The sequence below is a fragment of the Haliotis rufescens genome, unplaced genomic scaffold, assembly GCF_023055435.1.
Source record: "Haliotis rufescens isolate VD_foot unplaced genomic scaffold, xgHalRufe1.0.p SCAF_23, whole genome shotgun sequence".
Taxonomy (NCBI): domain Eukaryota; kingdom Metazoa; phylum Mollusca; class Gastropoda; order Lepetellida; family Haliotidae; genus Haliotis; species Haliotis rufescens.
Window position 1 is genome coordinate 6,255,340 of NW_025963924.1, and position 13,205 is coordinate 6,268,544.

At 40.9% G+C, this 13,205-nt stretch overlaps 1 protein-coding gene and 1 long non-coding RNA gene across 2 annotated transcripts; both read right to left on the minus strand.

Annotated features, from left to right (window-relative positions):
- Positions 1–1,297: 1,297 nt before the first annotated feature.
- Positions 1,298–12,912, minus strand: LOC124146512. The gene is made up of 4 exons (XM_046516827.2): positions 12,740–12,912; positions 5,856–5,983; positions 3,282–3,543; positions 1,298–1,368 (listed from the first exon to the last, which is right to left on the minus strand). The coding sequence occupies exons 1-3, from the start codon at positions 12,894–12,896 to the stop codon at positions 3,358–3,360; spliced, it is 471 nt and encodes a 156-aa protein (XP_046372783.2). The 5' UTR covers positions 12,897–12,912; the 3' UTR covers positions 1,298–1,368; positions 3,282–3,357.
- LOC125383482 lies at positions 8,591–11,006 on the minus strand. Its single transcript, XR_007222771.1, has 3 exons — positions 10,835–11,006; positions 8,997–9,098; positions 8,591–8,693 (listed from the first exon to the last, which is right to left on the minus strand). It is a non-coding gene; the product is annotated as an uncharacterized LOC125383482 (long non-coding RNA).
- Positions 12,913–13,205: the final 293 nt, after the last annotated feature.

Below are 13,205 nucleotides of genomic sequence, written 5' to 3' on the forward strand. Positions count from 1 at the left end.
TATGTGAGTTGAATGTTTATTGTCTGTGAAGCTTACAATTCAATTAGATGGACGTGGAAAAACGGACATAGAACGCGAATCTCGTACCAGCGGAGACGTACAGGAGGCTGAAGAATATCATCTGCAAGGGCGACATGGAACAACTTCTTCTAATTTACTGACATGAAGAATGATACTAAATGCGACGTCAAAAGTTCTCTCTTCTCTACCGGTGCTGTTTGATCAAATGAATGCGAATGAATCAGAAATCCGATCAATGAGATAACACACACACACACACACACACACACGCACGCACTCACACGCACGCACGCACGCACGCACGCACGCACGCACGCACGCGCACACACACACTATGGTTTTGAGCGTTATATGAGTAATATATGACCCCTGAAGATCCTAGGTCTTCAGCAACCTATGCTTGCCGTAAAATGCGACTATGCTTGTCGTAAGAGGCGACTAACGGCATCGGGTGGTCAGGCTCGCTGACTTGGTTGATGCCATCGATCCCAATTGCGTTGATCGATGCTCATGATGTCAATCACTGGATTGTCTGGTCCAGACTCGATTATTTACAGACCGCCGTCATATAGCTGGAATATAGCTGAGTGCGGCGTTGAACAACAAACAAACAAACATGAGTAATGTAATGAAAAGCATAAGTAAAGACAGGTCTCGTGGTAACTTAGAAGAAAAAGGGAATATAGTTCTATGGATATAACTTCTTTATAACAATGGGCGGTCGGGTAGCCTAGTGGTTAAAGCGTTCGCTCGTCACGCCGAAGACCCGGGTTCGATTCCCGACATGGGCACAATATCTGAAGCCCATTTCTGGTGTCCCCCGCCGTGATATATTGCTGGAATATTGCTAAAAGCGGCGTTAAACCATACTCACTCACTTACTCTTTATTACAATGACTTCGACGTTTCGGAGTTGAAACTAAAACGGTCACTTGATAACTTGCTTGATAACCGTGTTAGTATCTACACCGAAACACCACAGTCATTGTCATAAAGAAGTTGTATATCCATAGAACTATATCCCTAGGTCTCATTGAGTTTGTCGAAGATTTACTGTCAGTGTATAATAACCCCGTGATATGCTGGAATATTGCTGAAAGCCGCGTCAAACCATCCTTACTCACTCACTCACTCGCTGTCGTCAGGAATTAATAATAACGGGTGTGTAGACCTATAGGGACGTTTTATACACAAAACCGTAAAAAACTTACATTGGACGTAAATCAGTCATTCAAAATCACAACCGCCTCGCATCATTACAGAATATACGTGTATATTTTACAGCCGCTTCATGTAGATTTCACCTTGTCACTCCGTCCACTTTGTTCAGGGACTGTGCGCTTGTTGCTGTGGATACAAAGCGAACAGTGGTGAGTGTTTAATGCAAACATTTATAGAACTGGATTTGATAATTTCTCAGCCATACCGCCATTTGAAACAATTCAAAATGACATGGTCTTGTAGGAATATATAATCGGCGTGTCAGAATTGTTTTTCTTCTGAAGCCGCATGAAGTAAACGTCGTGAGTTGTGGTTTACGTTTAAGAAGTAAGTAACACGTGCAATGGAAGAATTCATTTCCACTGAACAGGGGAATGCGGTGGTGTGTACCGCGGTGCACGTGGAATTCTTGCGCTGCGTCAACTGGCCAAAGATCAACCTTGTTGTTATAGACTGCCCGGCAAATGATTATATTTGATTATATTTTTTTCAGGATGGTTCAGGAACAACTGAATGTATTTTATAACACTGTGATATCACACATTTTGATATCTTAGTGGGTCGATTCCTTATACCCAATTTCATTAAAATCATATCTTAGTTTTCGCTACCGCTAAACAAAGATCTGAGGACATCCCATTACGGGTCAAGTCAGAACGACCAATGAAATGACTGACAAGAAATCGACATTGGCCAATCAGAAGGCAGCTTTCTTGAGCTTTACGACACTAGTTTCAAACTGGCGACTACCTTCGAAACATATTTTGACGTGTTCTCGATTAAAATTTTAAAACTGATAAGAAGGACATTCTGGAACGGTTGGTTGGTTGGTTGGTTTGTTGTTTAACGCCGCACTCAGCAATATTCCAGCTATATGACGGCGGTCTGTAAATAATCGAGTCTGGACCAGACAATCCAGTGATTAATATCATGAACATCGATCCACGCAATTGGGATCAATGACATGTATCAACCAAGTCAGTGAGCCTGACCACCCGATCCCGTTTTACGACGAGCATAGTCGCCTTTTACGGCAAATATGGGTTGCTGAAGACCTATTCTACCCCGGATTCTTCACGGGTCATTCTGGAATGGCTTATAGATGGCATAGATTGTATGGATATAATAATAAAACCTGTAACTGTCGTTCGGAATACCCCGCGGTAAATATATCCTGGTTGCATGATTAGAAAACACATTCCGACTGTCACTTTCATGATCTGGTAAGCGACGCTCTGATTGGTTGGATGAAAGGTCGTTCTGACATCCCTAATGGGATGTCCTCAGATCTTTGTTTAGCGATAGCGAGAACTAAGATCTGATTTTAATGAGATTGCCTTATACCGTGACCAGCGACGTAGGGAATTCAATTTTAATCTACTGCATTTACGTTATGCAGAAAACACTCGAATATTCCGGAAGTAGAATCGACGAGCTCCGAATGTTATGAATTTTACATGATGACCTCAGGTTGCACATCAGTTTTACTTGCACAAAAAACATATTCAGAAACACCAGGGAATTTCAGGCTCAGAATCAACTACAACAGCGTGATGTCATCATAACGGTTTAAATATATTACAAGCTGTGTTTTTGGAGCGTGTGTGATATAACCCCGCTTCGAACAGTATTCGCGTTATATCACGGCTCGTCAGCTTAATGTGGGAGGAAAGCCCGAAGTGATGCAGGTATCAGACGTTTACCACTTCGGTGAAACCCACGAGCACAGGTATGGTGCTGACAAACCTAGAAACATAATCGTGGCGAGCCGGGATTCGAACTCACGACCGTAGGTTTCTGTCGCGCCAAAGGGACGCAACTCTGCATAGCTAATTGCGGCGCCTTAGACGACTATTACCACATAAGCGAAGACAACGATCGCGGGTGTGGTGACAATAAAAGTATCACATAAGTAATTGGGACAAAGCCACGACAAGCGGATCCTGGTACGGGTAAGGGACGAAATTCATCACAACGTAATGTGCATGGAGTCTGATTATGTCCCCTGGACATCCGATACTGCATTAAAAACGTGTTACCTCGAGTGCGTGTGGTGCTCCGTTCTCCAGGGGCCTGGTATTGGTCAGGTTGACACTAGGACACAATAATACATGGTCACGTGATGTCATCATCGTCAAATATATCTCCTATGCTGCAGAGAGCCTTTCTGTACGACATATGAACAAAGATGTCGTTCCCCGGGGGGTCATCGGCATCCGTCTCCTCCGACTCTGTTGATCCAGGCAGTGACGACCGGAAGTGCTCACGGGGGCTGAGCTCCGTCTTTAACGGGTGAAGCGTCTACAAGAGACATTGATAAACAGACTATACACTGTTGAAGCCGGAGACATTACAGTAAGTACGATGACACACTTTAATACTACGGAGACCCTTCAGTGCGTACGGAGACCCTTCAGTACGTACGGAGACCCTTCAGTACGTACGGAGACTCTTCAGTACGTACAGCGACACTTCAGAACGTACAGAGACGCTTCAGTACGTACGGAGACATATCAGTACGTACGGAGACACTTCACAACGTACAGAGACCCTTCGGTACGTACGGAGACACTTCAGAACGTATAGAGACGCTTCAGTTCGTACGGAGACATTTCAGTACGTACGGAGACACTTCAGAACGTACAGAGACGCTTCAGTACGTACGGAGACATATCAGTATGTACGGAGACACTTCACAACGTACAGAGACCCTTCGGTACGTACGGAGACACTTCAGAACGTATAGAGACGCTTCAGTTCGTACGGAGACATTTCAGTACGTACGGAGACACTTCAGAACGTACAGAGACGCTTCGGTACGTACGGAGACATATCAGTACGTACGGAGACACTTCAGAACGTACAGAGACCCTTCGGTACGTACGGAGACACTTCAGTACGGACGGAGACACTTCAGTACGTACGGAGACACTTCAGAGCGTACATAGACGCTTCAGTACGTACGATACGCTTCAGTACGTAAGAAGACATTTCAGTACGTACGGTGAAACTTCAATACGTACGGAGACACCTCAGTACGCACGGAGATGCTTCAGTACGTACCGAAAAATCTGCCCTACGTGGAAGACGCTTCCAGGATGACGAGGACACAAAGGCTGCCACAGAGGCGTGGTTAGGGGGCCAATCGGCGGATGTCTATAAAAGTGGTATTCAAAGCTTGAAGGACAAATGGAATAAGTGTATTCAGGTGAATGGAGATTATATTGAAAAATAAAAGTGCAGAGGATGTTCTGCGACTTGGTCTTATATTGAAGATGCAAAACTCATTGAACGCCCCTCGTAGGTGTTCAGACCATGAGTGTGAGAAATGCACAACACCTAAGTGTTGGATGAATGCTCAGATATAACTGTTGATTCAGAAGTTATCACCATTGATCCTCTGTGTATTTTTGAAGGGAAACAGACTTATTGTCTATATTTTATGAGCGCTTCTTTTAATCTGCCACATGTTTCGTTTAGTGTTCAAAATGAGCGTGACGGTGTGTATGCTCTTACGCCGCTTTCAGTGATATTCAAACACTATCACAGCAGGGGAACCAGAAATGGCGTCTTGGTACCCATGCTAAGAATCGAACCTGGGTCGTGATCAGTCAAAGATTTACGAACTTCAGTCCTCTGCAGTGATATACCTGGAATATTGCTAAAATCGGGGTGAAACCTTGTGCAGTTATTTTCTGTGTTTTATGAATATTTTTTTCAGTATCCTGAAACAAATGTTCCTTATTTTTTTTAATCACATATCGTTGATTATGATTAAACTGAAACATTGTTTATCTATAAGGAATAAAAGTACCAGACTGAGGATATTAACTGAGGATCCAACGAAGCTACACCTCTCAGTTAATTCTGGCGCTTAGTCAGCACTCAAAGAATACTTCTACATTGTTTAATTTTTTAATATATATTTCATTTAAAACTTTCAAAAAATAAAACATATAATAATACACAATCTCAGACATGTTACCTTTGAAACTCAATAAATTTGCATATTTTAAACATTTCAAACATGCAAGGGTTGCTGGTTGTTTTGTTGTTAAACGCCGCACTCAGCACTATTCCAGCTATATGATGGCGGTCTGTAAATAGGACCAGACAATCCAGTGATTGATATCACGAGCACCGATCCACGCAATTGGGATCGGTGACATGCATCAACCAAGTCAGCGAGCCTGACCACCCGATCCCGTTAGTCGCCTTTAACGACAAGCATAGTCGCCATTTACGGCAAGCATGGGTTGCTGAAGACCTATTCTACCCCGGGTCTTCACGGGTCCAAACATGGAAGGGATCATGTGCTTGCAAATTCATTTCTTAACCGACTGTAACACGTACACGGAACACAAACGTTTAAGGATATTTTTGTAGTAACGACTGAGCACACAATTTCATAAAAAAATATTCTCCCAAATATCCATGATCCCTAATTTTTTAGCAGTATATGTACCCCAAAAAAACTGAGTAAAGCCGACAGGCAAGACATTGACTTCATTTTTTGTATAAATTTCGCAGAGTCGTTGCGTCAATTTTAGCTCTGTTCAAAAGGAAAGACATAGGATATATTTATTTCTTTAATATGGAATTGACTGGTTTACCCTGTATGTGAGCAAGCAGTGAGCCAGATGGTGGATGGGGTCTGCTGGTCGGGTCATCGCGACCTCTGTCAACGCCTGCGTCAGACACGCGCTCACCTCGCCTTGCAGGTAGGAGTCGCATCGGCTATCTAAATAATAATTCATTTAAAACTATATTTCTATTCCATTATGATAAATACTCTGGAAACATTCGCCAGCATAGCTTTTTGTTCGGAAGTGACGCCACCTCCTTGATGGATCCTGTCTATCTTAGCAAAGATTCTCTCTCGCTCTTGGGAGTAATTTGATTGGACGGCAAAAACAGGCTATTCGTATGAGGCTCAAAACGAAGCTTTGGTAGCGAATGGTTCGAATGTATTTATCAAAATAGATTTGATAATAGATAAGACACTGAATAATCGAGGCTGCCCAAAGAACAGTGATGAGTGAATGTTGTTTAACGCCGCATTCAGCAAGAATCAGATCTGGGCCAGACAAACCAGTGACTGAATGCATGAGGAACGATTCACGCTGTCAGCGCACGACCACACAGGCACCGTGTCTGACTGACCACCCGATCCTGTTGTAAACAGTCAGCTCCGAAAGCGACACTGGGGACAAAAATACTCTTTCCTTGAAAACCAACAGGTTAGACCTTTAAGCACAATCTTCTATTGACAGGACCACTTCCATGATATAGTGGAATAGAGCGTCTGCCCGGAGCGCGAAGGTCTGTAGTTCAATCCTCTGCGCCGTACCAAACGACGTTAAAAGTTTACATAGTTTGACCAGAAATTATTGAAAATTTCTCATACCATTTTGGCCATCAATATTTACCATGTATCAAAGGTGTATGAAAATCTTATTCTGACTTGACTCAGGGGAGACAACTCGCATGTCATATTTGTAAAGTATGACCATAGTTGTCTCCCTTGGTATTACCAAGCTTCTTCCCAGCGCGTGACACCTTCGTTACACTCTCCATAAATTCCATGTGGGGAGTGGGGTGTGTCTATGTTTGGTGCCACACTATTATGTGTATTTGAAGGTAACATGATTAGTGCAGTGTACACTGATCTTCTACCGGGACATCTCCTTCCAACAGCACAACTTGTGTCTGGTGATGGGAGGGTATTCCAGCAAGACAATGGTCCAAAACAGAGCGAAGCATTCTCAGGAATGGCTGACGAGGAAAATGTTACACTCCATGAATGGCCCAGCTACAGTCCGGACCTGAACCCAATTGAAAATATTTTGGGAATTATGAAGAACAATATCTATCGAAAAAATCTCCAAAATACATGCGATTTGAAAGCAGAGATGGTGAGATATTTGGACAGTATGACTCATGAATTTCTAACTTCCTTGATAGGCAGTATGCCTCGCCGCATTGAAACATGTTTTTAGGTAAATGTTGAACAGTTTTTGTAGCTTTAGGTAAGCAGTGTTTGTTGGACAAACTTATCTCTTGGTTTATGACTTAATAAATCTAAAATTTACAGGCCCGTGAAGATCCGGGATAGAATAGGTCTTCAGCATCCCATGCTTGCTGTAAACGGCGACTGTGCTTGTCGTAAGAGGCGACTAACCCCAGCTAACAATTTCACGTTGTGACAACGTCGTGACAACGTTGTGTTTACGTTGTGGCAACGTTGCGGATGTTACGTCCATATAACGTTATTCTGTGGACTCCCATTTATGTTGTCACAACGTCATGGCCTAACGTTGTGTTACGTCATATTCACGTCGTCACAAAGTTGTGATGACGTTGTATTTTACGTTGTGGGAACGTTGTGATAACGTTGTGTTTACGTTGTGGTAACGTTGCGGATGTTACGTCAATATAACGTTATTCTGTGGACTCCCATTTATGTTGTCACAACGTCATGGCCTAACGTTGTGTTACGTCATATTCACGTCGTCACAACGTTGTAATGACGTTGTATTTTACGTTGTGGGAACGTTGTATTTTTACGTTGTGGTTATGTTGTATTTTACGTTGTGGCAATGTTATAATAATGCGTCCCTACAACGTTATTCTGTGTACTACCATGGACGTTGTCACAAGGACGTGAAATAACTTTGTGTTACAAGGATGAAATACGGTTGTGACCATTCCACACTAAAATGTTGTAAAAACAACCCCAAAACTTGTTCCGGAAATGTTTTAGAATATGCTTTAGTCACGTGAATGTGTATGATTCGAAATACCTTTTACCAATATTTTAAAACCAGGGCGTCGAATAGCCCGGTTAACAGTGAGTTAGATCGTGTTTTGCTAACAATGTTCAAAATGTAAAAACACCACTGAGCTGTTAACTACATGTAGAAACATGATTTGACTATAACAAAGTCAGACACCATTACCCTTTAGGCTTGTACTGAAAGAAACAAAAAAAAGAATGGCAGACATTGTAAGGGGTTGACCATGTGATATTTTCTGGGGAGGGTCGGGTCCTGGAATATTATCGAAAAAATATATTGTCACCGAAAATTCTTGACAAAAATAATTACGGTTCAGACTGGTGAAAAAAATGACATAGATCTAGTTGCAAGGTGCTTCAGGCTCATAGAGTTAAAGAAAACCATATATCTGCTTTTGTAGCTGTGACCGAAAACATATGTAATCTCCATAGAAAAGTTCCAGGTCCCCACCTCCTTGAATATTAAATGGTCGGTCTCTAATCAAGTCCATATAGTATACTTCAACTTTCAGTCATGCGAAGTCACCATTCAACAAAGAACTCCAAGACACATTTGCGTTGACATTTTATTATTTTTAGATTATAGAAAATTTATACACTATTCGAAATTATTGAATGCCAGAATCTTCTTTCTTTGGTGTTCACTTCCACTTCCCTGAAACACAAACAGCTTAATAAATCTCGAGCAGGTATATGAAATATTTCATATGACGAGAAACATTCATTTGGAGATAAGGTTTTATCAATATTCAAACAATAATGTATAATTCAAGTGACTGATGGAAACAAATTTTAACTTTCATTCAGAGACATCAAGAATCAGGTTGAATACAAAACGTGGTACGAGCATGGATTTATATAAATAGATCTACATTCTTAGCATTCATTTCAAGCAAAAATACACACCAATTAACATGGATATAGACAATGGAATGTAACTGTAAACAATTGTACTTACGTTAACATAATTCACAGCCCAGGGTTTATTTGGTGTGTTCCTCAATGATTCAACATTCTTGATTTTATCTCCTGGAATGGTCGTGTAACATTTTCCCCCTTGCTGCAACGACAACATATTAAAAAAATCAAAACTAAAACTATAGTCAATAAGCATACATTTAGATCTGTAGTCTAAACAAAAAAATAACATACATTGTATAATTGCCTAAAATTTAGGAAAACTGTAAATCTAAAGTCTTCATGTATAAGGTCCGATCGGAAATAAACTCAGACTACAGATATAAGTAACAAAATTATGAGTACCATCATAAAAAAAACCCCACCTAATGTAATTTGGTTTTACATATACACCGGTCTGACAAACCGGTCAGGCAAACCAGTGATTATTATAGTGAGCCACGTCTCACAACCTCTGTCAGAGTACAATGACACACAATCATGTTAGTACAAACATGGTTTGTTGGGGACCTTTTCCAAACGGGAACAGATATATTAGACAGGCATTTAGCTAATTACGACTCACATCTTCATCGCAGCGCTGTTTATATAGATCTAGCTACAGTACGATTTCGTAGCGAGCACTGGAACTTACTCGTTCAGTTTTCGATCACCATTTTATTCTCTCTCATTGCCAAAAAGTGTCAGAGAACCAAGTATCATATACTTACACTACGTTTATTAACATAATACAGTTCAATATCGTTAAATATAATTCTGTAGTATGGTAGCCTACCTGGCAACATACGGAGATCGAAAACCGAACGAATATGGTTGCTATCAATTCCATTGTATTTTTCATTGGTGCACATTGACTAGATCGACACCTATTTCACCTTAATAATCAACAAACGATGACCAAATCACTGACAATGTATGGTGATATTTAACTTTTGACTATCGACTCGCTTATCATCACCAGCGAGAACAATACCGCAAACACCCCGTTATTGCGCGCGACGAGACTCGTTTTACTATTGCTCGTTTTCATTAGAAGGGAGTCGGACATAGATCTAGTTATCGGAACATGATGAATTGATTCTTTTTTTTTGGGAAAAATTAAAAATACACATGATAAGCGCCTTGCTCAAATAAACTTTATAGACAGCACCAACAACCATATGATCCATATTTAGGCTACTTCAGTCAGTGCTGATTGGGCCTTTTCGGGAACAACAAGTATGTTTCTGTCTCTTCCCGAAAATACAATTTTTCATAACATCATTGAGCCCTTTAGACTAGGGCTATAACTAGCAGCCTCCAGAGAGTCGATCTGAAAATACTTCCATTGTTTTGATTCCCTCTCTTCGCTGTATAAGAGAAATCTACTCAACCTTTCCCCATGGCCTGAATGAGCCACATTGTTTCACAAAAATCAAAGTCAGAATATTAGTACATGTAAACTTTCAGATTTCAGAAATAACACGGAAGAAATGGCGATAACTGTCAGTGGTCAGTAGGCGATGCATACGTTAGGCCTATTTACAGACCTTATACGCTTACGATCGAAACCCGAACATAATATGACGACCACAAAACGCCGCCAGACTGAATTCTGGTCAAACATATACTGCTTGCCCTTGGTAATTACCCTTGGTTTCCATAAAATAATAATATGGAAAAAAGTCATGGGCTTCCTTCACCTCTATATACATCACGTTCTGTGTATCAAATAGGCCTATTACTATTAACACTGACGCTCAGCTCAGTGAAAGTGACCGGCAAACTGCATTCTAAACCCCGCCACTTCTGAATAATACGATACATTTAAATCATTTGACTATCTGCATGTACAGAAACATATCAACAAGCGGAGACTGCTTTTGAAAAATAACTTACCTTATCCGAATTCACAGATCATCTGTCCAGTTCCCGTTGCTGCACAATCACTTGGTTGTAATATATCCAGAGTGTGCTTGAACTAAGATGGCTGGTGAAAACAAATCTTCCGCGACAATGTGACGTCATTTTGACGTCACTTCACGAGGCAACAGGCGTAACTTTTCAGCAGTCGCTCTCACGCCGCAAAAAATGCGCGCCAATGTGTTTTTATCTGTAATTTTGCTTGTGACAACATTTAGTAGACAGATAACAGCGTTCATAGATAAATATGTTTAAAAAAAATAAAACTACGAGATGGTAGATCTACAAGTGGTTTCCTAAACATCATTTACAAAAAAGTGTTGTAATGTCCAAAGCATAACGTTATCACAACGTTAATTTGCAACGTTGTTGTTACGTTGTGGAATAACGTTACAATGTAACGTAATACTAACGTTGTAATAGAGATACGCAATAACGTTCTGGAAACTTTAGTATTAAGAGATGAAAATTCAAATGCCGAATAAACAGAAAGGTAATACATTACTGCCTTGGTATTCTGACAAATTCATGTTGATTTTTGATAAAGCAGTTCTATTCCTTTATGACTATCAAGAAGCAAACTTTATAACGTTTCACCGACGTTTCAGAAACGTAGTTACAAAACGTTGTGCGATGTCCGATGCACAACGTTTTCACAACGTGAACGTGCAACGTTGTTATAACGTTGTGAAAAAACGTTGCACGTTGACGTTATAATAACGTTGTGACAACGTTATTTCACGATGTTACCAATCCACAACCTTTCCACAACGTTGTGACAACGTCGTGTGTTAGCTGGGACGGGATCGGGTGGTCAGGCTCGCTGACTTGGTTGATGCATGTCATCGATCCCAATTGCTTGGATCGATGCTCATATTGTCAATCACTGGATTGTCTGGTCCAGATTTGATTACTTACAGACCGCCGTCATATAGCTGGAATATTAATGCTGAGTGCGGCGTTAAACAACAAACAAAACAAACAAAAACTATAATTTACAATGTTCTCATTTTCAGTCATTTCTGGTCAGACGTTTATTGGTTTTTTACTGCCTGGCGCTCGGCATCAAAGGGGTCGATAAAACAAGGTCTGTTCGGCTCGGAGTCAGTATACTGTGTATTTAGCCTACGCTATATACGTGTATTAAACGCGACTTTAAACCCCATATTTCACCTTACCTCTAGTGATAGTATACATAGGGAGCAAAATGTTCCATGAAGCCCTCATAGTGCAGAACATTAATTATCATCATCATTAGGGGCGTTCGGGTAGCCTAGTGGTTAAAGCGTTCGCTCGTCACGCCGAAGACCCTAGTTCGATTCCCGATTGGGTGCAATGTGTGAAGCCCATTTCTGGTGTTCCCCGCCGAAATTGCTGAAATATTGCTAAAAGTGGCGTAAATCCATACTCACTCACTCATCATAATTAATTTCAAGTGATAAACGCGCCATAGACCTATTATATAAAGGACTTCTCGATTCACAAGCACCAATCGCCGAGAAAGAAGCGTATAATCATTAATCAATGTATTTCACAAGGTTCCCGTGGCGGCAGGTGTTGGCGGGAAGCTCCGCGTGCTTCCATCACACTCAGACAGCTGACATTCTGTTGTTTCAGTGATATAGATCACATGTCAGTAACATACATTAATCAAGTCATCAGTCCGACACCGCACACGGGGTAGGACCTATATTGGTAAAGATCCTTGAAATTATCACCATATATCACACCTACCAGGCTGTTATATATTATTAAAGAATGAACTCAATACAAATTGATTTGGAAATCGATGAAAAACAATCGTTATATTAACTACTGAATAAGCAACACCAACATCGATCTGCTATAAACAAGTAAGAACACGATTCAAAATGTACGCACCTGCTTTCAACTCCATCGCTTGGGTGTGGGATGTTATTTTTTCCCCTATTACGTGATAAAATGAAAAGGCTGCAGCTTTCCAGTGCGGTGCTAGTTGTGTCCACCCTGTCAGTAAAGATAGGAAGCGTCGAGGCTGCTCCTGAACTTGCGACAACATCAAGCGAGTTGTCGTTGTCAAAATAGAACAAGGGAGCATTCATTGCTATGTATGATTCTCATGTTCTCCACGTCCTATGTTCGTTTTCTATATTTAGTTCATATTAATCAACAATATCTTGTACGAGATGTAATATATGTTCATTGAGATAATGTATTATCTTGTGACGAGTTGGTCTTCAAAATTCCTTAAATCTTTCTTTTTATGAGTGAGCATCGGAATGTTCAAGGATCATGGTGTTCCAAAATTTGTGCCGCACTAACAAGAATACGTAAAATTCCTTGTCATAATTAGTCATAAGGACAGATT